The 27,205-nt window shown below is 35.9% G+C and overlaps 1 protein-coding gene across 1 annotated transcript; it reads right to left on the reverse strand.

Moving 5' to 3' along the window:
* Positions 1–87: 87 nt before the first annotated feature.
* Positions 88–26,556, reverse strand: LOC136309176 (putative methyltransferase-like protein 21E). The gene is made up of 4 exons (XM_066237286.1): positions 26,460–26,556; positions 7,205–7,368; positions 6,283–6,400; positions 88–3,819 (listed from the first exon to the last, which is right to left on the reverse strand). Exons 1-4 carry the CDS (start codon positions 26,554–26,556, stop codon positions 3,416–3,418), a joined length of 783 nt encoding a protein of 260 aa, XP_066093383.1. The 3' UTR covers positions 88–3,415.
* Positions 26,557–27,205: the final 649 nt, after the last annotated feature.

The following is a 27,205-nucleotide window of genomic DNA, read 5'->3' on the forward strand; positions in this document are numbered from 1 at the left end:
GGTTTTCAGTAATATAGTTTTATTTCTCCAAAAAAAAAAATCACATAAAAGCTAAGTTCACAGTATAACACTCTGGGATTAAAGTTGACAAATCAATTCCTAGCCACAAAAGAAAAACTGTAAAATGGGGAAAAGCCTACTCAAATTATTGTAAAATTGAATATAGAAAAGCATGGAGAAACTACAGCAAAAAAAGATAAAAGTAGACAAACACACAGAACAAAGTAAAACAGGAGGGGCACAATGTGTGTGGTTGGGTGTTAAAAATTGCAAATGAATGCTATAAACAGAATAAAACACTGGCTATTGAACACTGTGTTTGACAGATTGACACTTAGAGAAAGAGGAACTATTAGGAGCCATATGGTTTGTTTGGTCCTAACAGTCATTGCAGTAAGGACACTTTATTCTACCTAAAAATAGCTTCATAGTGATCGTCAAACATTTCAGGAGAGGAGCCGTGTTTCTCACTTGTTACCCCAACATTCCTGCTGCTGCACCCAAAATGCTCCTAGCAGTCTTTGCAGCAGCTTTGAAGAATTTGGGACTTCTACTGACCAGTTCAAAAGTCACTGTGGTAATAAATACATATCTCAGAGTCAACAGATATTAACATAACTTTGGTGGTGGTGGGGTGGGGGTTGCAGAACCTTAAAAAAAAAACTTCAAATACAGTTATGTCAGATTCCTTAATGTTGGTAAACCTCAGAGCTCAGTCCTTGCTCTCTTCTCTGTGTATTCACTTTTGCTGCCTGAAAGAGCTTTACAAACCATCTCTAAGCTGATGCCTCTAACTTAATGTCTAGACTTCAGATCAAATACTTTAGAGTCAGCCTTGACTCCTCTCTCCTCACATGCATATTCAATATGGTGGGAAGTCTTATTGGCTCTAGCTTCCAAACACACCTAGAACTGACCCTTTTCGCCACTCCCAGGGCACACATTCCCTGCTGCACCCTGTCGTGTTCTCTTACCCGGAAGGCTGCCACAGCCTCCTAACAGATCCCTTCGCCCTTTAATAGTATTCTCGAAACATCTGTTGGAGTGGTCCTCACATGTAGTGATATGGTTTCACCCCTCCATTCCAAAGAATCCCGTGATTGCTTTGGCACCAGAGGAAAAGCCAAAGTTCTTTCAATGGCCTTAAAGCCTGTGTTGGACACCATGTTGTGCTGCCCAGATCCTCTGCAGAATGACTTATTACCTTGCTGCTAGAAATGCTGCTGGCAGGTGGCCCACAGCTGTTAACATCTTCAGGAGTTGCCTCTGCTGAAGGGACTAACCTCACCCAAGGTCACAGAGCCTTCTCAGGATAGTCAGTGACAATGACATGGAGTTATCAAGGCCCAGACGTCTCAACCCAACCTGGGGCACCTATGGAAGGCCACTCTAGGTCCGGCACTCTGTGGGGATTTGCTGCAAATGTGGTTTAACCTGCATTGCAACAGGACCTCTACTTTTGTCCTACTTGCTTCCATTCTTTCCACAGGTCTTGATCCCAACAGCAGTCTCTAATAAATGATCTGCACTGCAAATTCTCCCTCAGAGTCTGCTTCCAGAGAATCCACACTGCAACAAAGATCCGACATAATCCAGCCCCCTGCAGCCTCTCTGAGGCCCAATCTTACCTACCAGTCTGCCTGGCTCACCCTGCTCCACGCTCACTGGCTTCGGGGTTTCTTCTAGAGAACAGGCCTGCTCCTGCCTTCTAGTCCTTGCACAGCTGATCCGTCTGCCAGGAACCGCCTTCTCCAGACATCTGCACTGCTACTTTTCCCACCAACTTCCAGCTTTGCTTAAGTGTTACCTTCCAAACAGGCCTACCCTGGCCATACACTTAAGGCAGTAAAAAAGAAAAAAGATTTAAGGAAGAGCAGTTCTCATCATTTCCTAATGTATATACTCACCTTTCTGGGTATGGATTTCATTTTGAAGAAATGACTTTACTCTTTTTTAAAAAAAAGAGTTAAAATTACTGTTTGAAACACACAAAGGCAGTACAGTGTAAAGAACACAGGCTCTGGACTCAAACGAGCCTGGGCCTGAGTGCCCCATCACTGCCCCTCTGTGACTGTGTGGGCTGGGGCAGGTGACCTCACTGCTCTCAGCCTTGGCTTCTTTCTCTGTGAAACAAGGACAATGATATTATTTAGACTTCTTAGAATTATTGTGAGTATTAAATAAGTATGTGTGTGACAGGCTGTGAAAGCTACAAGGGGCCGTGTAAATACTGGGAATTATGGAGAGACGGCCCTGTGAACTGCACATACCTAAACCTCCACTAGGAGCATATCTGCATTCTGGCTTACAGGTCAGGGTCCTAGGAAACGGTCTTCTTAGCTCTACTCAACCCTTAGTGGACTGAGAACTTCCAACAAAGCAGAAAGAGTTGGCATTGTAGAGCAGGGATCACCCCCAGGGCACAGTGAGAGCCTGGCAAACATTACGGGGGACACTGAAAAGTAGTTACCAACCAATATACTCCTGTTACATGGTACAACACTCTAATATTTTGCACTCTTTGCACTAGCTTTAATTACTTCAGACTTATTTTAATCTCTTAAGGCCCATGTGAAAAAAACAAAAACAAAAAACCACATAGGATTTCAAATATCTAGATCTATATATGTTCATCAGAAGAGCTTTAAACTTTAAAAACAGTCATTTGTCTGGTATTTGAGATTAGAGCCTAAGTCTTTTTCATGTGTATTTTCAACCCAAAGTTTTTATATTTATTTCTGTTTCTGTGATAAAAATAATAACTGTACTTGGCTTAAAAATAAAACAATAATGCCACCAAAATCCCAACTGTTTTTATGTTTGCTTCCATTCATTTTTCACTTACTAGAGTGAAATGTCCTTGCCTGTAACCTCAAATCCATAAGCTTGATTGATTTCAGAGGCTGTGCTGGAGGCCCACTCTGCCAAGCAGAGATGACAGACTGCCTATAAGCTGGCACTAACAAAAACCACACTAATCTAGCACTTACCATTATATTATGTATCTGCCTTTTCAGATTTATTTGCAGATCTAATTCTTTATTTTAAGGGGAGAATCACATGAGCTTATGTTCAAAACAATAAGAATGTTCACTATAGAGATATCATTATTGAAAACCACCATTCTAGTTACACAGTAAAAAATAACAATAATTGTATTATTTATTAAAGTGACCATAATAATAAGTGATGTTAAAAAAGGAGGGGATAAAAAAAGCAGATGTTGTCCCAACCTATAACCACATGCTCTGTCTGGGAAAATCACTATCTAGGGATTAGCAAGTGTGTATGTGTGTGTATGTGTGTGCTATGCCCCCCTTGAGAAAGTCAGTGCTACATCAGATTATCCAGGGTCTTCTCTAAATCATAATCTAATAGAAATTGCCTTTGCTTTCCAAGTCTTCCTTTGAGGATATCATGCACTCCTTCGATTTTTCTTCATAGCTTTATACAATTTGATATTCAGGCTAGGGAAACTAGAAATCTCCTCTAGGTCAAATAACTCCTTAAATCTATCTACAAATTTATTTTCTTTCTCTAACCTGAATTTCATGACCCAGAGGATGATGGTAGTTTCTTTGCACAGATGGTCAAAGGTAATGAGTAGTTCTTCCAGGAAAGGATGAGCATAGACAACATCAGCTGCCAGGATATAGTCAAAATTGTTGGAAGACCTGGGGAAGTTCTTGTCTAAAGCTATGCCCCAGGAGAGTTCTTTAACCTGAGGCAAATGCTTGCATTTCATTTTGGTGTTTCGGGAAATATTATATTGCAGATTTCCAAGTAATTCGGGTAAATCCGTGGCAGTCACATGTGCACCTGTGAAGCAAAAGGCAGTAGGAAAAGTAACCCTTGTGGAATAAAAAAACAATCAGGTTTCAAGCCAACATGTATTTTGCATTTCTGCACAACTGCTAGTCCCAAGGAAAAAACTGGTCAGTCAGTACATACAGGAAAGAAATCCCTTTCAAGAAGGATGTGAGGGCAGCTTTATGCCTTCCATTAAAAATTTTTTTTAGATTCCCATGGTTCTTTTGCACTTCATTTCATTTTTCTGTTCTCCTGGTTTTCTTCTTGTTTTAGTGTTGTTGTTATTGTTATTTTCTATTTATCTACTACATGCTAGGATTAAAAAATGAAGATAAAAAGAAAATCAAAATATTTGGTACCCTCACTGAAACAAACATAAATCTTTGTTGAAAGATGACCAACTTCTTCCCTAAAAGAATTCTGAGCCCAGTCCTGTGAGGCTGAACAAGTGTATACAACATTGGCCATCATATCGTTGAACAGGAAGTATTCAAGTGTGAGAAGTAGAGGAAGGAAAGAAGACTATTCAATAGCATTACATTGAAAGTATCTATGTTTATACCCAAGTTTTCAGCTTGACCTCATTTTAAGTGTGAGACTTCCCATCAAAAGATGTTTAAAACCTAGCCACAGCATGCATATAGTACTCAAACAGCCAAAGATTGCAGATGCAGAACAAAATGCTCAGATGAAGAAGATATAAACCATTTCCTAGTTAAAAGTCAATAGTGGTGGTCATTTTCAGGAGAAAATATGAAGGGGAAAATTGTAGATACCAATAACTACTGAAATTTTTCCTTTAAAGTAAACTTTGAACAGCAGGAGAGTCTGAAAATAATGTGCAAGTAAACTTAGGATGGGTCAATTCCACATCATCAAACAAGAACACACTTACTGAGCATTGGGAAAACAGAACTGGAAGAGAAGTCTAGCTCAGCCCAAACCAGTTTAGGCCCCATTCCTTAGCTACAGTGATATATTTCTGTGGCCATTAATTATATTTTATAGAAAATATTAAAATGGGATGGTCAACATGCACATCATTGGTAGAATTGCAGAAATATGCATCATCAGCTCTAATGTGGGTGGATCTATAATTTTGAACAAGTCTTTTGAAAATCCTAAGATAAGGAATACATCCCTACTGACAGTGATTATAAAATTTTGACTATTAATACCTTTATATTAATAGTCTAGAGAGGTGAAGATCACCACTTTTTGAATACTGACTAAAGAAAACTGCAATCTTTTGATATTTGTGTCCAGATATACAAGCAAACCAAAAGGATAATTGTTTTTAATGAAACAAATGACTTCCCAAACATAAATTCTGCTCCTAGGAAGTCTTCGAGTATCAATCCAATAGTGCCTTAGATTCAATTCATACAAATAGAATGGTAACTTAGGAAAGCAATATCAGGACAGAGAAATTTTTAATATATATATATTTGGGGAGGACTTCAAGAGTCCTATATTTTCTCAGTGTTTAGAAAGCTGTAAATTGATAAGTCTTGAATTCTTCTCAAGATTTTAGGACATCAGGTATGCACTTCTGAAGATCAAGGAAATTAAGACAGATGTGGGTAGCACACATTGGGAAAGGCAGCTAAATTAAGGCAATGAAATCTATAACAACGACAACAAAGAGTGAACTGGAGGAGGCAGAGGCATACATAGAACCTAGTACACATTTAGCTAGAAAAGAAGATTCCAGTGAGAGAACATGATTTCCAAAAAAGAAAGAAAGAAAAAGAAAATGAACTGAGGAAATAAATTCAAGAGCAAATATACAAAATGAGAAGCAGACATGATTTCTATGTGGTTTCTAATACTTCTCCATTCCAACAGGGGCTTTTTCATAAAAGCATAGGACTTTAAAACCCAAAAGTAATTTATGGCTACATGAAAATGGACTAAAATTTAAATAAAGAACATTAGAGTTGACAGCAGTAGATTCTGCCTACACCTAGTATCTCACACATCTCCTCTAGCAGCCCAGAGGCTCAGGTGCACCTCCCAATTGGAATACATTTGTGCCTTAGCACTGTATGATAAAACCTGATACAACTTCATAGATTTATGAAAGAAACACATTAGGTGACTTTAAAACTGGTTATTTCTTGATGAAGCTCATTCAAACAATTAAGGAGTTAAAAATAGGCCCAGGTCATAGGACACTAGATAGTAAAAGCAACTAATGATAATTGATCGTTACATTCTTCAAACCTACCTGACCTGTGGTAGTGCAGTGGACGGAGCATTGATATGAAGTGCTGAGGTCTCTGGTTCAAAGCCCAGGGCTTGCCTGGTCAACGCACATACGAGAAGTAACTAAAGCAACTACGAAGCTTCCCAGTCCTCCTCCATGCAACCCCCCATCTCCCACTCTCTCTCTCCTCTCTCTAAATCAAAAAATAAAATCTTAAATAAAAATATACTTCAAACCCCATTCAATCAAAAATAGATACTTACCAAGTAAACTTGCCACAATGGAGACTAGCCCTGTTCCAGCTCCAATTTCAATCACATTTTTGTCAACCATATTATACTGCTTTACATTTGTTTCCAGAAAATAACATAGAACAAGGGCCTATGAAAGTTAAAAAAAAAGAAGAAGAAGAAAAAGGAGGAAGAGGAGGAGGAAGAGGAAGAGGAGGAAGAAGAAGAAGGGGAAGAAGGAGAAGAAGAAAGGAAAAAAATAATGCTGGGCCAGTAATAACAAAATGTATAATTAAAATCTATTCAGTAAATATCCCACTAATGTTATCATATGTATGTGTGTGTATTTGTGTATATATTATACATACAGATCACTACAGAAAATTATTAGCAAAAGTACATTCTCCAATGGCTCAGCATTTAGATTAGAAAAAGTCTTTGGGGATTGTTGAGGAAAAAAGAGGCAACCAAAAATATGGAGTTCAGTTGTTTAGCTTAGATTATCTTTAAAGAAAGCTATTTTAAATAATCATTTCAAAGAAGTGTGTGGATTGGAACAGATAGTGGTGAGGGGTCTGCACCCTTCATGGGACAATTAGTAAAGAAGAATATTGTAGCATATTCTCCTCATTAACATTGGTAAACATTACATTATGATTGTTTAACTCAAAAGGAGCCAGTTAAATGGGAAATAAAATGGTCACGACTGACAAAAAAAATAAAAACGAAGGCATAAACATCTTTTTATTAATCCTACAAATCAGCAGTAGAATTGGTGGAAACATTTTTTCAATTTCATGATTCCTAAATTTTACTGTTGTTTAAGATAAAACAAAATAAACCAAAAAAAAAAAAAAAGAAACAAAACTTATTTTCTTTTTCCAATTAGTACATAATAATGAACAAAACTGACTGAAAATAATTGAAATGTAGCAAACTTTGTATGCAATTATACCGATGGCCAAACAACAGCACCATAACAATCCATGGCTTCAGTAATTCGAATCTCGTGACCAACAAAATGAAATCCCTCCCAGGCAGTGGTTGTTACTAGAGTTGGAAAAAAACATCTTGCCATGATCTCTGCAACCACTTTCTTGTCATCGTCTCCTCTGTCCCCTAAAAGGGGGGAAAAGAAAGGCAATTGCTATGGTTGTGTTAATAAAACTATGCAAAAGGAGAACCTGATATAAATGCAATGTCTCTACTTACTATAAGTTACTTTTGAAAATTCATTGACTTTAGGCACATATACTAATAAGGTAAACTATTTGAAAATAGCTCATTATATAAGCTAACATTTCACACATCAAGATGGCAACACCTTTCTGATATTTATTGAAGTTAAACTCACCACTATCCATTTCTGCAATGTTATGTGAAACAAATAATAGAATCATTTTTAAAGGCAATATAATTTAAGGCAACCCGATATGTTCACCTAGAACAATATCTTCACCAATATGTATAATGGTGAAGGAATATAGGAACCCAACTCTTCACATTGGCTTCGTAATACAATTTCAGTTATTTTAGTAATGTATACCCTTTTTGACCTGCCTTCATTCAGATATAAAATATTTAACACCAGCCAACAATATACTCTTATTTTATTATTACTTATTTTTAACATATTATTTGGGGGCAAGACATGACAGATACCATAACATCCACAACAATGCACAGATTAATAAGCAATGTTAACTACCAATTACTGAACACTTTCTCCACATACATTTATATGATATTTCATGTAATTTTTGCAACAAACCTTATAAGATATGCATTATTATTTGTACTTATACAGATAACAAAACTAAGATTTAGAGAGCTTTATTAATTGACCATGCTCATTTTTTCAGTTGTTCCAAAGCCCCCTCTCTAAACTATTACAAAGATATAATTTAAAAAGAACCTAATAGTCCCAAAGAATTGAAAACTAGTTATGGAGCAAGACACACATCTCTCTCTAAGCCTCCATTTCCTTATTTGTAAAATGGGAAAGACTAAAAAATATATGTCAAAAAGTATTAGGAGATTTAAATAACATGATGTGTATAAATCGTTTAGCACTTTGTCTACAATTCTATAGGGTTAAAAATTATTATTATTATTATTATTATTATTATATACTGCTCATAAAAATTAGGAGATATTCCAAAATATGGAGTGATAAAATATCACTTTTTAAGTTTTGTGAGCAGAATTAGGGGATATTTCAAAATGAATATGAAGCAATAAAATATCCCCTAATTTTGGTGAGCTGTATATTTTATATTTGGGTTAAAAACCATATGATAAAACAAGAACATATAATAAAAAATTGGATTGTGTGATATTGGATTATACACTGAAAATTCCATAGTCACTCATACAAGCAGAGAGTAGAATGGTGGTTGCCCAGGGCTAGAAGGTGGGGGTAATGGGGAGATATTGGTCAAAGGTTACAAAGTTTCTGTTATACAAGATGAATAAATTCTGGAGGTGTAATGTACAGCATGGTAACTATAGTTAATAATAATGCATTGTATACTTTAAATTTACTAAGGGAGTACATTTTAAGTATTCTCACCACAAAAAAAGAAAATGGTAACTATGTGAGATGATGTATATGTTAATTAGCTTGATTATAGTGTTTATTTCACTATGTGTGAAACAAGTTGTATATCTTAAAATACGTAATTCTTATCCACTGATTATACCTCAATAATGTGTGTGGGCAAGAATTCTATAGTTAAATAAAGAATAGTGAAATCACTGTGATGGAGGTCACACAGAGATGGCTTCATAAAGGAAGCATGTCTTAGGTTTAAGCTATCTAATATATCATTTGCATTAATAGAGAAACTATTTATTTCTTACACCAATCCTTAAAATCCACTGATTTTCAAGTTTTGTTTTTGTTCTTTGCCACTTCCCACACCTCAATACTAATAAATTTAGGCTCAATTATCTTCAGAAGAGAAGGTAGAAATAAAGACTGAACTTTTTTTATACTTTGAGCATAAAAAAGAAATATGTTATAAAACTTAGAAAAAGAAGAGAAGGGACAGATAAAAAAAGAGAGAGATGAAAAGCATCCACTCATAGTTGCAGCACCTTAGTTGTTCACTGATTGCTTTCTCATATGTGCCTTGACTGGGAGCTGCAGCCTAACCAGTGACCCCTTGCTCAAACCAGCAAACTTGGGCTTCAAGGCAGCAACCATTGGGCTCAAGCCAGTGACCATGGGGTCACATTTTTTTATCCCATACTCAAGCCAGTGACCCCACACTCAAGCTGATGAGCCCGTGCTCAAGCTGGATGAGCCCATGCTCAAGCCTGCAAACCTCAGGGTTTTGGACCTGAGTCTTCAGCATCCCAGGTTGATGCTCTATCCACTGCACCACTGCCTGGCCAGGCAAAGTTTATACTTCTTTAAAAGAAAAAGATAGGCAGAAAGAACTCATTTTAAAAACTTAAGCCAAAACATTTGCTCCTTGGTTGTTCCATTTACTTTTTTCAACAAAACTGTATCTATTGAAGGCCTGCTATGTGCCAGGTACTGTGCTAGATGTTTGAAGATAGCAGTTATTCAAACAGACGTGGTCCCTGCCCTCAGGAAAAGTAGAAATAAATGAGCAAAACTATCTGAACTTCAAAAATACATATGGTAGGTAACTCATGACATCCCCATAAAGAAACTGAATTGGATGCAAGTTAAGTTTTTCCACAAAACCCCCTAAGCACTTGGCTCTGATGCCCACCTATATAGACCTTTCTAATAAATGGGTGTTCACAGCTTTGGCCCAATTGACATTCTTGTTACCAGTTTGACTGATGATATTGAGAATGTGATCAAATATTCAAATGACATGAATGCAATGGGGAATTAGAGTAGAAGACTAAATGTAGTACAAAATATCTTAAGGGGCTATACCAGTAGATTGGATTTAATACGAAATTTGATCAAGACAAATGTAACATCCACATTCAGTCTGATCTATTTGTGGAGGGGAAAAGGTATAGAAATTTAATTGGCCACAGTCTCAACATGAGTCAAAAGTAAAATATGACTGTCACAAAAGTTAATATATCCAGGCCTTAAAACAAGGGCAGTAAAGACTCTGCTCTATTTGAAAGTGGTCAGGTCACACTTGTAGTTCCATCTTCAATTTGGAAAGCCCCATTTTAGAGGGCCATTGAAAAACTGGAGCAACTGGGAGGTGAGAAATCTTGACACTCCGTATGAGGTCAGTTGGGGAAGATCAGCATTTTCATTATAAAGAAGAAACAGTATGAGAGAACATAAGAGTTTTCACAAATTTGAAGGAGCAGCAAATAGAAGAGTTGTGAATATGCATGTGTGTGTGTTGGGTGTGTTCTCAGAGAGCGGAATCTGAACTCAAGGAGAAAAATTACAATAAAAATTATAACAGACATCAGAGAAATGGGAGCATGAGAGATACTCCCAATATCGCCCCTTGAAATTTCAACAAACTCAACAACTATACACAGAGAAAAAAAACCCAGGAGCACCTGAAATATATACACACCAGATAAAGATATGATTTGGTGAGAAGGAGGCCGGAGAGAGAATCCACTCATGTGGATGGAGAGTATTTCCTTTCCTCACTGATCTGAGGGACGGAGGCACTTTTAGCATGGGTTTTGTTTCAGAGCAGGGAGGAGTGAAGAGACTGAGAGACAGAGGGGAAGGTGCTGAATTAAGATGGAAACAAGAGCAGGAACATGACTGGTTCTTGTGTCTGCCTACATCATCAGGCTCCATCTGCCCTCGCAGGCACTGGGCATGCACATAGCCTGTGGCGCTCCTGAGAACAGCCCATGGAGATCAGCCCCAGGTCGCTGAGGTGTGCTCAATCTGCACGCGTGGCCCACAGAATTTGTCCTGCGTGACACGGAGGCACACTTAATCTGAGATCTGCACCCCCTTGGGCACCAGCTTGGTGCACAGACCCTGCCCTCCCAGGACCTCACTTTGAGTGGTATCAGAGGAAGGACCCAGCTGTGTCTCCACCAGTATCCCAAGTCCTACATTGCTCTCTTGCTGCATAAACAGTGGTGGTAGTGGATCCTCCACAGCTGAGTCTAGGGGCGCTCGCTTTTGTGAGAGGCAAAGGTGCCAGGTGTTTCATCCTCAGCTCTGATGGGATATGGTGCCAGAAGACCTGAGATGGCCATTGCTAGAGCCATAAAATTGCAAAGTCCTAACAATATGCCCTCCTATCAACGCACTGCGACCCTGCCTACATCATTACCACAGTGACGCCTCAGCAGAAATCTGCCCAGGAACCTCCCAGAGGCAAAACTTGTAGTACAGTGACACCTACCAGAAAAAGGGAAAAGTTACCTTTCAAAACTAGAAAATACGGCCCTGGCCGGTTGGCTCAGCGGTAGAGCGTCGGCCTGGCGTGTGGGGGACCCGGGTTCGATTCCCGGCCAGGGCACACAGGAGAAGCGCCCATTTGCTTCTCCACTCCACCCCCTCCTTCCTCTCTGTCTCTCTCTTCCCCTCCCGCAGCCAAGGCTCCATTGGAGCAAAGATGGCCCAGGCACTGGGGATGGCTCCTTGGCCTCTGCCCCAGGCGCTACAGTGGCTCTGGTCTCCGCAGAGCAATGCCCTGGAGGGGCAGAGCATCGCCCCCTGGTGGGCAGAGCCCGGGTGGATCCCGGTCGGGCGCATGCAGAAGTCTGTCTGACTGTCTCTCCCCGTTTCCAGCTTCAGAAAAATACAAAAAAAAAAAAAAAAAAATAGAAAATACATTTTTTTCCTTTTTCTAATTTTTTCTACTTTCCTTTCTCTTTTTCCTATTTGAACTTCATTATCCTTAGTTGTAATACTTTTTATTCTTGTTTTTTTGTGAGGGTTTCATTTCTGACACTTTCTCTTTTTTTTCTCTCTTCCTTTTTCTTCTCATTCTTTTTAAGTTTTTTTCTTTCTTTTTTCCCTCTTATTTGAACTTCATTTTTTGTCAAATTATTGTATTTTGGACTCATATTTTTTGGTGGCATTTTGCTTGTTTTTTTACTTCATTTTTTCTCTCTTTTTTCATTGTTCCTCAGTTCCTGCTCCTTGTTCTTGTAGTTTTTGTTCTACTTATCATTATTTATAGAATTTTTAAAGTATTTTATTTTTATTTTCTTATTATTTTTTTACTTATCTCTTGTTAGTTTTATTAACAATACCACTCTCAACTGCCATCAAAGAGAAAGAAATCAAATGTAATGAATACACAAATCAGAGACATAGCTCAGATAGATGATGAAAAATCTCTAGGAAAAAAATCTCAATTACATGGAAACCTTTAAGCTAAATTACATAGAATTCAAAATTGAAGTTCAAAAAAAAATACTCAATGAGCTACAAGAAAACATTGAAAGGCAATTTAGTGAGCTCAAAAAACAATTTAATAAACAAAAGAGTACTTCACCAAGGAGATTGAAACCATAAAAATGAACCAAACAGAGATGAAAAACTCAATATATGAACAAGCTTAGCTAATAGAATAGCCCAGATAGAGGAGAGAATTAGTGACATTGAAGACAGGCAACTAGAGATACTACAGAGATAAGAAGAGAAAGACTCATGAATTTAAAAAAAAATGAGAAAGCTATATAAGAATTGTCTGACTCCATCAGAAAGAGCAATATAAGAATAATGGGTATATAAGAAGAAGAGGAAAAAGAGAATGTAGAACATATTCAAACAAATAATTAGTGAGGACTTCCCAAGCCTGTGGAAAGAATTAGAAGCAAACAGAAGACTAAGTTATCACAACCCAAACAGACCTACTCCAAACCACATTGTAATGAAATTATTATAAATCAATGACAAAGAAAATATCATCAAGGCAACTAGGGAAAAAAGAATATAACATATAAAGAAAGGCCCATTAAGCTATCATTAGATTTCTAAGCAGAAACTCGACAAGCCAGAAGAGAGTGGTCCCCAACATTTAAAGTACTGAAAGAGAGGAACTACCAACCAAGAATACTTTACCAAAACTATCCTTAAAATATGAAGGGGAAATAAAAACATTTACAGACATAGAGAAGCTGGGGGAATTTATCACTAGAAAACTCCCACAGCAGGAAATACTAAAGGGGTTTTTTTTACCAGATACAAAGAACAAAACAAAACAGAAGTACAAGTAAAAGCTCCAACAAGACCACAATAAAAACAAGGTTAATCTGTGACAGCAATAAGATAAAAGGAGAGAGGACAAACATTAGCAGTAGCAAAGGTAAAAGGAGTGCAGAAGCACTCATGAGCTAATGGACTCTAATGAATATATTTTTTAAAATAACCTAATAGTAATTAACCATTCCTGAAAATGCCTCTACTGAAACACATAGCTTAAAAAAAGGAGAAACAGAGGAAAGAAGTATGGAATACCACTAAACACAAACACGTGACAGAGAAACAAAAGAGAAGAACCAAACACAGACCTATCAGAAAGCAATATATAAAATGGCAATAGGAAACCCTCAAGTGTCAATAATTACATTAAATGTAAATGGATTGAACTCACCAATAAAGAGGCACAGAGTAGCAGATTGGATCAAAAAGTAAAACCTAACTGTATGCTGCCTTCAAGGGACACAGCTAAGCTACAAGGATAAAAATAGATTTAATGTGAAAGGTTTCAAAACGATTCTCTAAGCAAATAATATCCAAAGAAAAGTAGGTGTGCCATACTCATATCTGACAATGCTGACTACGAGACAACAAAGGTAACCAGAGACAAAGATGGTATTAAATAATGATAAAGGGACACTGTATCAAGAGGATATAACATTTCTTAATATATATGCACCAAACCAGGGAGCACCGAAATATATAAAACACCCACTAACTGATCTAAAAATAAAAACTGACAAAAATACAATCATACTCAGATATTTCAATGCACTACTGATGGTTCTAGATTGTTCATCCAAACAAAAAAAATCAATAAATAAATATTGGCTTTAAATGAAACACTAGAACAAATGGATATAATAGACATCTACAGGACATTTCATCTCAGAACATCAGAGTATACATTTTTCTTCAGTGTACATAAAACATTCTCAAGAATAGACCATATGTTGGGCCACAAAGCTAACATCAACAGATTCAGAAAGATTGAAATTATACCAAGCATATCTCTGACCGTAGGCTTTGAAAATAGAATTCAACTGCAAAAAGAAGTAAATAGACCCACAAAAATGTGGAAATTAAATAACATACTTCTAAAAAATGGCTAGGTCAAAGAAGAAATAAAAGCAGAGATCAAAAGATATATACAGACAAACAAAAATGATAATATGACATATCAGAATCTCTGGGATGCAGCAAAAGCAGTAATAAGAGAGAAGTTCATATCATTATAGGCTTATATCAAAAGACAAGAGAGAACCCAAGTAAACAACATAACATCACATCGTAAAGAACTAGAAAAAGAGGAACAAAGGCAACCTAAAACCAGCAGAAAAATAAAATAATAAAAATCAGAGAAGAAATAAATGAAATAGAGAACAGAAAAACTATAGAAAAAATTAATACAACAAAGAGCTAGTTCTTTGAGAAGGTCAACAAAATTGACAACTCCCTGGCAAGATTCACTAAGGAAAAAAGAGAAAGGACTTATATAAACAAAATATGAAATGAAAGAAGAGAAATTACCACAGATATCAGATATACAAAGGATCATTGTAGAATACTATGAGAAACTATATGCCACCAAATTCAACAATCTAGACGAAATTAAATTCCTAGAACTATACAATCTTCCTAGACTGAATCACAAAGAAGTGGAAAGCCTAAATAGACCCATAAGCAGGAAGGAAAAAGAAAAAAAATATCAAAACTCTCCCCCAAAATAAAAGTCAGGTGCCAGATGGCTACACTAGTGAATTCTACTAAACATTCAAAGAAGATTTGGTTCCTGTCCTTTTAAAAGTCTTCAAGGAAATTGAAGAAGAAGTAATATTTCCAAATACATTTTATGAGGCCAACATAACCCTCATACCAAAACCTGGAAAGAACAATACAAAAAAAGAAAACTATAGACCAATATCTCTAATAAATACAGATGCAAAAATCCTAAACAAAATACTAATACTAGTGAATCAAATAAAACAACACATTAAAAAAAAATACATCACAATCAAGTGGGATTCATCCCATATGCACAAGGATGGTTCAACATATGTAAAGCGATTAATGTAGTATACCATATCAACAAAGTAAAAAACAAAAACCATATGATCCTATCAAAAGATGCAGAAAAGGCATTAAGTAAAATACAACATCCTTTTATGTTTAAAACACTCAATAAAATGGTATAGTAGGAAAATACCTCAACATAATAAAGGCAATATATATCATAAACCATCAGCTAACATCATACTAAATGGTAAAAAGTTGAAAACTTTTCCCCTAAAATCAAGAACAAGACTAGGCTGCCCAATTTCTCCACTCCTATTCAACATACTGTGGAAGTTCTGGCCAGAGCAATCAGACAAGAGAAAGAAATAAAAGGCATTCATATTAAGAAAGAAGAAGTAAAGGTTTCACTCCACAGAAAGACTATTAGAAACAATAAATCAATAGAGGGAGGTCACAGAATACAAAATTAATATACAGAAATCTATTGTTTTCATATATGCCAACAATTAAACATAAGAAAATGAACTCAAAGAAATAATTCCTTTTACAGTTGCAACAACAACAAGAAAAATACCTAGGAATAAACATAACTAAGAATGCAAAGGACTTATATACTGAAAACTATAAAGCATTATTAAAGGAAATCAAAAAAGACACAATGAAATAAAAAATATTTGATGTTTTTGGATAAGAAGAATTAATGTAGTTAAAATGGCCATATTACCCAAAGCAATATACAAATTTAATGCAATTCCCATCAAAATTCCAATGTTATTTTTTAAATAAATATAACAAAAATCATCAGGGTTGTATGGAAACAAAAAAAAATCTCTAATAACCAAAGTAATCCTGAGGAAAAAAATGAAGCAGGAGGCACTACAATACCTAATTTCAAATTATACTATAGAGCCATGATAATCAAAATAGCATGGTATTGGCAGAAAAATAAACACACAGACCAATGGAACAGAATCGAGAGCCCAGAAATAAAACCACATATATATGGCAAATCATCTTTGATAAAGGAGCCAAAAACACACAATGAAGAAAAGAAAGCCTCTTCAATAAATGGTGCTGGGAAAACTGGAAAGCCACATGCAAAAGAATGAAACTTGACTATAGTTTGTCCCCTTGCACAAAAATTAATTCAAAATGGATCAAACCTAAATATAAGACCAGAAACAATAAATTACATAGAAGAAAACATAAGTACTACACTCATGGACCTGGGCTGTAGAGAATATTTTATGGATTTGACCTCAAAGGCAAAGGAAGTAAAGGCAAATATAAACGAATGAGACTATATCAAACTAAGAAGCAAAAGAAACAGACAATAAAACAGATAGCAAACTAAATGGGAGCTGATATTTGCAAACAACAACTCAGATAAGGGGTTAATATCCAAAATATATAAAGAATTCACAAAACTCAGCAACAAACAAGCAAACAATCCGATTAAAAAAATGGAGAGAGGGCATGGACATTTCTCCCCAAAAGATATTAAAATGGCCAATAGATATATGAAAAGATATTCATCTTTACTAGATATTAGAGAAATGCAAATCAAAACTACAATGAGATACCACCTCACACCTGTTAGATTAGCTATTATCAATAAGAGAGGTGATAAGAAGTGTTGGAGAGCCTGTAGAAAAAAAGGAACCCTCATTCACTGTTGGTGGAAATGTAAATTAGTACAACCGCTGTGAAAGAAGTATGGTGGTTTCTTAAAAAAATTAAGAATAGAACTACCATATGACCCAGGAATTCCTCTACTGGGTATATACCCCCAGAACTAAAAAAAAAATGGTACATAAAGACACATGCACCCCCATGTTCATCGCACCATTATTCACAGTGGCCAAGACATGAAAACAATCAAAGTGCCCTTCAACAGAGGATTGGATAAAGAAAATATGGTTCATATATACAATGGAATACTACTCAGCCATAAAAAAAAATGACATAGTATCATTTACGACAACATGGATGGAACTTGATAACATTATACTGAGTGAAGTAAATAAATCAGAAAAAGCTAAGAACTGTATTAAATCCATACATAGGTGGGACACAAAATTGAGATTTATGAACATAAAATGGAATGTAGTGGTTACCAGGGAGAGGGTACAGGGGAGAGAGAGGGACATAAAGAGGGACAAATATAAGATGATGGAGGATGATTTGACTTTGGGTGATGGGTATACAACATAATCATCTGTCCAAATGATGTGGAGATATTTGCCCAAAATCTATGTACTCTAGTTGACCAGTGTCACCCTATTAAATTTAATCATCTAAATAAAAATTAAAGAGAAAATGATAATAAAGCAGATTTTTAACATTTTTCTAAAAATCGTATCTTTTCAAAAATAAAATGGCTCATCTCAAGAAGGCAGTAAACATTTAGTCCCCAGAACCCCAGAAGCTATCAAACAGAAACCAGAAGACCATTTTTACAATATATCAGGGATACATCAGATTGATGTTGATCTGACTGGACCACTGTGCGACTGAATTTCTATAATTCAACAAAATACATGTCATCATGTGGGGAAGTGCTATCATAGAGATAAAATGTGCTCAGGAAATGGAAGAGAAAGTAAATAAAAGCAAACAAAAGAAAGCCAGTAGTAAAGACAGAGAGAGAGATATCAGACTTTGGAAGAGAAGTGAATGAACGGGAAATAATATTCATCAGGAGGCCAAAGAGATGTGTCCCAAATGACACATCTTCTCAGTAAGTACTCACTATTTACTAAACTCTAAACTCTAGAAATTGAGAATAAAAAAAAACAACTCAAGCATACAGTCCTTGTGCTGGTGAAGCTTACAGATGTGCAGAAACACACAAAGAGACCATCACAATGCTTTCTGGTGAGTGCTAAAATGAAGGTGAAAGGAAAGCACAATGAAACACATGAAAAAAAATATCATTCAGCCTGTGAAATTCATAGATGATTTCCTGTCCTAAATTTTATAATCCCTTAATGGAGTCATATTTAGGATCTATACAAAATCAAGTATTACCCAAAAGAACTCCAACTTCACTACACACCACAGGAAGGGTCCAGTCTACCACACCACTCTACCAGCACCACAAACAATGATTGACTCTTGGCAGGAATGCAGAGAAAACAGATGAAAAATTTATATTCTTCAGCAATAACTCCCTCTTCTAATATACCTATCTTTCCTCTTAAACAACAGCGTGCATTCACATTCAGGAAGAGCTCTAAGAATCAGGTAATATTAGTAATATGTTGTATTTGAACTTTAACTTTCATTTCACTATATTCACTTGCCTTGCTAAAATGGGGTGGGAAGAGGCAATGTTTGCTGTGGAAATTCTTTAGGGAAAAGCAGAGAACATTAATTGCTTCCTTGACCTTTAGCTGAATATGCCCTCTTGGGCCTCCTTGCAAACTCCTTGTAAATGCAGCACTTCTTTGACAAGTCACCTAAGGTATCAGGGATTAATAGATGTTAGAGTACACTAAATCCCAGGAGCATCTCCTAAAGTTCCAATCTTTGATATAAAAACTTTGCCAGTGAATATTTACTGCTACAAACTGACATTTCTGACTTTAAACTCTCTTTTAAAGGTTAGTCGACCAGATTAGTGCATTTTTTTCTAAAAACTATAATGTAATAACAAATAATTCCTGGTTTTTGACTGTTTTTCTAAAGAAAGAATTAGTTATTTCTTTTTAGAATGACCACATCTTTGCTTTTATAAGGAAATGAGATTAAAAGTATATATGTGAATATATTATTGTAAAAAAAATCATAGCCGAAAATAAAGGATCTTCAAAGAGTTTTAAGAAACAATAACCACTATTGCATATCCATTTAAAAAAGCACAATTCTATTCATTATATATAGTAATTCAAAATTTGTTATAGACCTACAATAATCATATATTATATAGAAAACATGATCATGCTGAATAAAAATTAATTGATAATATTTTTATCTATATTCTTTTGTATTTAAATACTATATGAGTACCACAGTCATTCCATAAGAAGAAACACTGATAAAAATTAGCATAGTTTATACCAAAAAAACACAAAATATAGTAAACTTGACTGCTTAAAATATTTGTCTAAATATGTGATATTATAAAGCATATATACATACACATATAATTATTTTCATCTTAAAATGTTTACTGCTGTTTTTCAGCATTAACTTCTATTTAAAGCTTTTAAGGCAATAATTTTAATAGTAATTATTTATTTAAAACAAAAGACATGTTGATATTAAACAGTATTGCCAGCCATTACAAGGTTAAAGAACCTCTAAACTGAAATCTAATGAAAACAGTTGCATTATTATAAGAGTATCCCTAAAGTAGCCTTGTTGTAGAAAAAGAGAGAAATATATACTCCAAACGCAGCATACAGAGAATGTGTCCCTCAAAGTGCATATATATTTATTTGTTGAATATGGGATTGAATCTTGAGAAGATTAATAAATGAGTAGGCATTCTTTGGTGCTATCATTTGAAGACAATTGCCTCAAAAATTAAAAGCAATATCATGTAATAAAATTTAATTTATATTTCTGAAGAATAATTTTTCCACACATATTCTCTCCTTCTTATCTAGCACTCAGGCTCAAGAACAAATAACTAAAACCAGATAATGTTACACAAAATTACGAATCTTGGCTTTCTCATATGAAAAGCAGAAAATTCCTGATAGCTATACCTTTAGATAAAAACTATCTACTACATTCATAGAGTATTATTTTATTAATGAATTTAATATTGAAACAAATATTAAAATAGATTGTAAATAAAACATAATTAAGACATTATATTTGTGTTGCTATCTTGAATTTATCTACTTTAATGCTTTTTTGATACTAAAGTCTTAACACCATTTCCTACTACTAAAACTGATAGTGAATAAAATCTACCAGTTACTCTTGTTCTCCTGAAAATGAATTATAGAGTAAAAATTAGCAAGATTCTGCCATATTATGATCATCTTTCTTTCTTTCTTTCTTTCTTTCTTTCTCTCTCTCTCTCTCTCTCTCTCTTTCTTTCTTTCTTTCTTCTTTTCTTTCTTCCTTTCTTTTTTTTTAGGTGAGAGGAGGGGAGATAGTGAGGCAGACTCCCACATGTGCCCCAACTGAGATCTACCCGGCAACCCATCTGGGACCAATGCTCAAGGACTGAGCTATTTTTAGTACCTGAGGCTGTCACTCTCCCACAGAACTATTCTCACGCTTAAACCAATGGAGCCATTGGCTGTGGGAAGGGAAGAGGAAGAGAAGGGGTGGGGGAGGGAGCAGGGGAGAAGTAGACGTCACTTCTTTTGTGTGCCTTGACTGGGGATTGAACCCAGGACATATGGCTGACGCTCTTTCCACTAAACCACTGGCCAGGGCTGATTCTTTTCTTAAGAAGAAAATTCAACAGAGTTGACTTCCAAGTCTGAATTGCAGCATGACTTCTAAACAGAGGCTCTGTCTGTGTTCTTCTCTTTTATACTTTTAGGGTCAGTAACAACAATAATAAATGGAAAGGTCAAATCAAAGAAATACACCCCCCAAAAAATCTTTAATAGCTATGACAAGTGAATTTAAGCTTCCATTAGAGGGCTGTCATGAAAACTTGTCAGCAAAACTTAAAGTGAAAACCCCTCAACTAAATGAAAGAGACTGTCATTCAGTTGAACCTTCTATTCAAAGATGAATGTTATTGCTTCTTAAGAAATATCTAGAGATTAAAAAGAAAAAAGATGTTAAGGATATTTTCAGATTAGTAAATAGTCACAGTCTAACCTGAAAGACAGAATTCTGAATGCCTCAATAATGTCAAGGTCTGTATCCTTATGTCAAAACTAATTTCTGAGATTTCACAAACATTTTTTGTCCATATGTCTGTTTAATTTCAAGAATATACAGAGGCTGTAACTTTAATCAAGTGGATCAAATGATAATACATTTAATAAGAAAGAAAATTCATCTTTCACTCAGACTCCTCAGGCTGCAATTGGAAAAAAAAGAATTAGTTGTACTCAAAGTTTGCTGCTGGGATCAGAGTGGGAAGAGACATATAAGCAAATGCCAGTTAAGTATAATCAAAGAAATATTTCTAAAGTGCTATAGTAAGCACCACTGGATGGTCAGATTAGGAGAAGCATTCCCAAGAAGACATGTGAGCTAATTTGGAGGGGATGAGGAAGGCTGCCAAGCAGAGAAGGGAGTAAGCAAAGTCAAGGAAGATGAAATGCCCCCCGAGGCAGAAGCAGGCTTAGAGAGCCATCAGTATTTGGGGAGCTGTCCATGTTGAGGTGTTATAGAAAATTATCCTGAAGAAGCAGGTTGAAATCTGATCTGCAGGCAATGTTGACCTTTGTTCTCTAAGGTGAAAAGGAGCCAATAAGGACTGGTAAAACAGGAAATGCCATGATTAAATTTGATATATAAAAATTACCTCTGGCAGACACTGCTGAAGGCTAAGTTAGACAGTTGCAATAATCTGGACAAAAGATGAAAGAGTCTGAACTGAGGCAGCAGCACTGGGTTTAGGAGCCAAGAATGAATTTGTGAGCTTTTGAAGTAGTAATAGACCTCCCTTAATGGCAACAATTGCCATTCAAACTTGACATTGTTTTAGTATGGGTTACTATTTTCTACTATACTATTATATAAAATATTTCTTACAGCAATCTTTGTTGTACAAATTAGAATTATCAGCAAACTTGACATTTAAACCTACTTTTGAAGACATATGAGACAGACTGTATGTCTCATTTATTTCTATTCAATATGTGGAAAATTTATTAGTCTTATTTAGCATATACTTATTGAGGTTACTTTTAAAACATGTAAAATATGCTGATGAATGATTCTTTAGTAATTTTGTTATGGTAACTCTAACTGGTATATTAAACATATTGTTTCAGACTATAGCTTGATATGTTTCTTAAATAGTAATAGAATTATTTAAATAAACTTTCTTCTTTGAATGTGAAGTCAGTATTGCTTCTGACAGCTATTATTGGCCTTTAATGCAACTCTTTAAAGATTTATGAAGATGCTTGTGAAAGATTTTTATGTGATATCACTAAGTAATGTATTATACTTGGTCCTGAAAAGACTCAACAGACTGGTGACCAGAATCACAAGGCTATGACTAATAAGCAAATTTTAAGTCTAGTAAATAGGTCTCAGTTATACCTAATTCATTAATTCACTGATTAATTGAGTACTTGCACACTATCAATACAAAGATAGAGCAGTATATAAATACTATAATATAGACTTAACTAATTAACTCAAAAAGAGAAAATTCCATGTCTCAGAGAATTCAATAAAGAATGACCAGAGTCTTGACGATTATGACTTTGTGAGTCACATAAGAGAGGGCAATACATGCCATACATAGGAAGCAACATGCATAGAAGCCCTCTGGCAAAAACACTTGATCAAGTTTCCAATCGGGGAAACTCTGAGAACTAGAATGTAGGATAAATCAAGGTAGTAGCATGAAATGAAGCACTTTACGTCATGCTAAGAAGTCCTGACTTTATCCCATAAGAAATGAGACACTGACTAATTTTAAAGAGAAGGCAAATGTGGCAACATTTGAATTTTTAAAAGATCATGCAGGCTACAGAGAAATAACTAGAGAGGATAAAGAAAGGGAGCTAGCCCAGGGTGGGGGCAGTCAGTTGGAAGGCAGTTACAATAATCAAGAGAAGAAAAAATGCATACAGCTAGTGCTCAACTTACGACCACGATTGGTTCCAACAGACCAGTTGTAACACGATTTGGTCGTAAGTTGAGTACACTATATGTACAGTACTATGAAATGATGTTATAAAAATCTTTAAGTCATATTTTATCATAATTTACTTTCATTATTATATAACATAATTTTCTTTGTTCATTTTATGCCATTTGTATCATCTCTACACCATTTTGTTTCTTATTTTTACATTTGTCATGTTTAAGTAAAACACTGCATTACCAGACCAACTGGTTTAATATTTGCAAAGACAATTTCCTCTTAGTAGACATCTTGGGAGGGGTTTGATGAAAAATATCCAAGACACAAAACACAAATTGCTGTACCAAGTCTGGGATAACAGTTGAAATGGTGCATGCAGAGATGGTAGTGCTGCCAGAAGCTGGTCCGCACTATCGTACGCCCAGGTGGGCAATGCTTGCGCTGCCAGACGCGGAGCAGTCGTGGCTAGTGATTACGGTCCTAAAGTCGAATGGTCGTAAGTTGCATAGGTCGTAAGTGGATCAATATTTGTACTTGCATCAAGGCTGATGCTGCAAACAGGTGGTGGGGGTAAGAAAACATATTACGAGGCAAAACTCAGTAGGAATTAATGATGCAGGGTGTGAGGAAAAGGGAAAGACCAGGATGATTCCAGGTATCTGTGTTGCCAGAGAAACAGTGTTGTCATAAATTGAGATAGAAAATTAGGTGGAGAGGCAAATTAGCAAAGGAAAATTATTTTTTAACACATATTTAGAAATATGTGGCATGAAGTGCCAGTCACAGAGGTGTACCACTCAGAGGAAGAGAGCCAGCTATGGGGAGCATGGCTGTCCAACAGTCCCAGCTGCTGGCCCTTCGGCTTCTCAGAGGCCAGGCTTCTCCCTAGGGCTGCCTATGAAAGCCATCCCATTCCTGGTCCATAAAGGACACTCCTCTAGGGAGCAACTTATGCTCAGGGACTCCCCGTTGGCCGACCAGAGACTCTCAGAACTGGCTACAGTCTGAGGCTCTTCCTACCCAGACTCTCCTTCTCTCTTTCCTCTCACAGGTATCGAACCTGCGTCATGGTCTGAAGTCTCCCTGAGCACTTCTGTTCCTTCTTGATCCTCCACAAACATTTCCCCCAATAATTCTCTTGCACATTTAATCCCATTTTCACAACTGTTTTCTCGAAGGAGCCAAACTGACACAAGCAGTATGTCGGACGTCAAGTAAGCATTGGAGCGGTACAAATGCAGGAGTTATTGTGCACAAGAATCACTAAGCATCGGGTCAGTGTGGACCTGCTCCCAGGGTGCAGATTCTAAGGAGCACACCATGAGTTTATAACACAGTGCTACAAGTGCTAGCAGCCGGAGAACGCTTTTGGCAAAAGGTAGACACGTAAGATATTTGGAATAGTTAACGTGGATTAGTTTTTAAACAGTTTAGATTATAATCTAGCATTAGAACCATAGAGGAATTTTTAGCATACACCATAGTCCTAACTTTAATCTGTGTATAATTAAGTGACATTCTGTAATTCTAGGGTCATTAGGCCAGTGCTGTGATAGAAGAACTGGGCTGTGGGTTTGCTTCATCCCTTCCAAGCACAAGCTATTAAGAGAGTTAGAACAGGACAAGTCAACATCCTTTAGCACTTGAGAACTGAGTGTTCCTCTGGTGAGCGAAAGTCATTCCAACAAAATGCCATCTGACTCTACCCCAATAATACACACTTAATCCCTGCAGCCCTGTGCTGTGAACATGTTTTTAAAGCTTTAATTGGCTATATAGATGATTATGGGGTGTGATTATTCATGTTGTAAAATACTTTAAAGCTAATTCTGTCTCAACCTTACCTTGAACTTTCTTCATTTCCTTTGTAATTTGCCAAATTATTGTACATACAGTTGATACCAAGCATTGTTGATAATGATGTAACTGTATTCATAAACCACAAAGAAATTGCTTCTTCGTTCAAATCATCTAAATGGCTGGATTCTCTCAGTGATTACAACTTTAAATGTTTAGGTTTGAAAAAATTGCTACAGTAAAACCATTAGTGTTTAAGCCACATAAGCTGCCAACTCTGGGCATACACCCAGCTCTTCTGGCCTAGAAATATGCTCACCTAAGTAGAGGCCACCTGGAATGCCTAGAAAAGGAAAAAGGTAGGACTATAGTTCTTAGAAAACATCCACAGTGTGTAGATAAAGAAGAGAGAGGAAGGAGCCAAAGTAATTACATTTACAGTACAAAAACACGGTAATAATTCTTCTAGTCTATGTCAAGAGTGTATGCCTGCACTTTTTATCTCAAAATAATGAGGATAATTACATTATGTAATCCAGGCAAAGTCACATGTTTCAGATGATGTAAAATGTGGGTCCATTTCAAATAACTACACCAGTAGTAGAATTCAAACTTAAATTCTTTCACCAAGAGGTCAAATTACACTCCATATTTGCCTCTAACTAATACATCAAAGGGACCATAAACAAAGACTAGAAATGTTTTGATAATCTAAAATCATCTTTCATCTAAGCATTAGTAAAAACATGTAGTTTTACATAAGATTTTTTATCTCTCTTACAATCTTCTTACCTGGAATGAAATAACTCAGTGATCACAATCATGTGCACAGCCCTGGGGAAAAAATTATTCTACTTTCACAGATTAAAAAAATAAATATTTAGCAAATCAGTAAGTTTAATGTACTGTCTTCAAAATTAATTCTGCCTGACTGGTGGTGGTGCAGCAGACAGAGTGTCAACCTGAGATGCTGAAGTCCCAGGTTCAAAACCCCAAGGTCACCAGCCTGAGCACAGGCTCATCTGGCTAGAGCATGGGGTTGCCGGCTTGAGCATGGGATCATAGACATGATCCCATGGTCACTGGCTTGAGCCCAAAGGTCGCTGGTTTGAGCAAGGGGTCACTGGCTTCACTGGACACCCCCCTCCATCAAAGCACATATGAGAAGCAATCAATGAACAACTAAAGGACCACAACTACAAGTTGATGTTTCTCATCTCTCTCCCTTCCTATCTCTCTCTCTCTTTTTCCCTAAAAAAAAAAAAAAAAAAAAAAAAAAGTCTCTAATGTATTATCAGGACCATAAGTATCAGTAAACATTAGACATAATTAGAGATATTTATAGGTCAACAAACACAAGCCAAGATATAGCCTGCAATTGATAAAAGTCCTAGTTCCATTTAAGACATTAATGAACACTTTAATTACTAAAGGTAAGCTTTTATATTCTGTTGTTTGTCATCCTACATTTGGTCAAATTACATAAAGAAACATAAAGTGATTTACCTTTTTGAGCTTCTGTATCCATTAAGCAATGAACTAATGAATGATTATATATTGATGTTTTCTTGATCATTTCTTGAAAACTAAGAATATAATACATTAAAATATCAAACAGTAGCAATTAATTCAAAATGTATCAAGTACTTTTATACTTAGCTAATATAAAATTTTAACTTCAAATAAAACAGAAAAATTATATTAAAATCATATATCGATATATCATGCTTTAAGGAATACCATGCAAATACTATCTAGCACAAATCAAAATTCGAACAAAAGCTTCAGAATCAGAAATTTTAGAAGCTACAGGAGAAAGAAAACACATTCTTCACCAGAGACTATCTCAGCTATCACAAAGAAAGATATCAGCTTTATAGTGACTAGTTATATAGCAATCCTAAAACAAGTAATTAAAACATTGGGATAAAATGGGTTCCATTCAGTGTAGTAATACAAAAAACATAGTGTTAATCTAAAATAAAGCTTCCTACATAGCGATAAAATCAAAGTTGACACTGTTCCCATCAATGTGTCATTAGCACATGCCCAATGTCAAACAGCCAATTGCCAAATGGGCTTTTGAATAGCTTCTACTTTAAAGAATTCATATCACCTCAGCAAACATACTTAAATCTGTAAAAATTAATGTTATGCCTCTCAAATAGAGCATACCATGCAAATAAGCTTAAACAAGCTGTTATTCCAATTTTGGAAAGCAATAACTTGATGTCCTACAGCTTGATTTTGAA

This window comes from Saccopteryx bilineata, chromosome 6 (assembly GCF_036850765.1).
Source record: "Saccopteryx bilineata isolate mSacBil1 chromosome 6, mSacBil1_pri_phased_curated, whole genome shotgun sequence".
Taxonomy (NCBI): Eukaryota; Metazoa; Chordata; class Mammalia; order Chiroptera; family Emballonuridae; genus Saccopteryx; species Saccopteryx bilineata.

Coding starts and splice junctions, on each gene's coding strand:
- LOC136309176 (XM_066237286.1), bottom strand. CDS start 26,556: ATGTATTATATTCTTAGTTTTCAAGAAATGATCAAGAAAACATCAATA. Junction 7,369..26,459: donor GGATACAGAAGCTCAAAAAG/GTAAATCACTTT, acceptor CCCCCCTTTTAG/GGGACAGAGGAGACGATGAC. Junction 6,401..7,204: donor GTGCTGTTGTTTGGCCATCG/GTATAATTGCAT, acceptor TAACTTTCATAG/GCCCTTGTTCTATGTTATTT.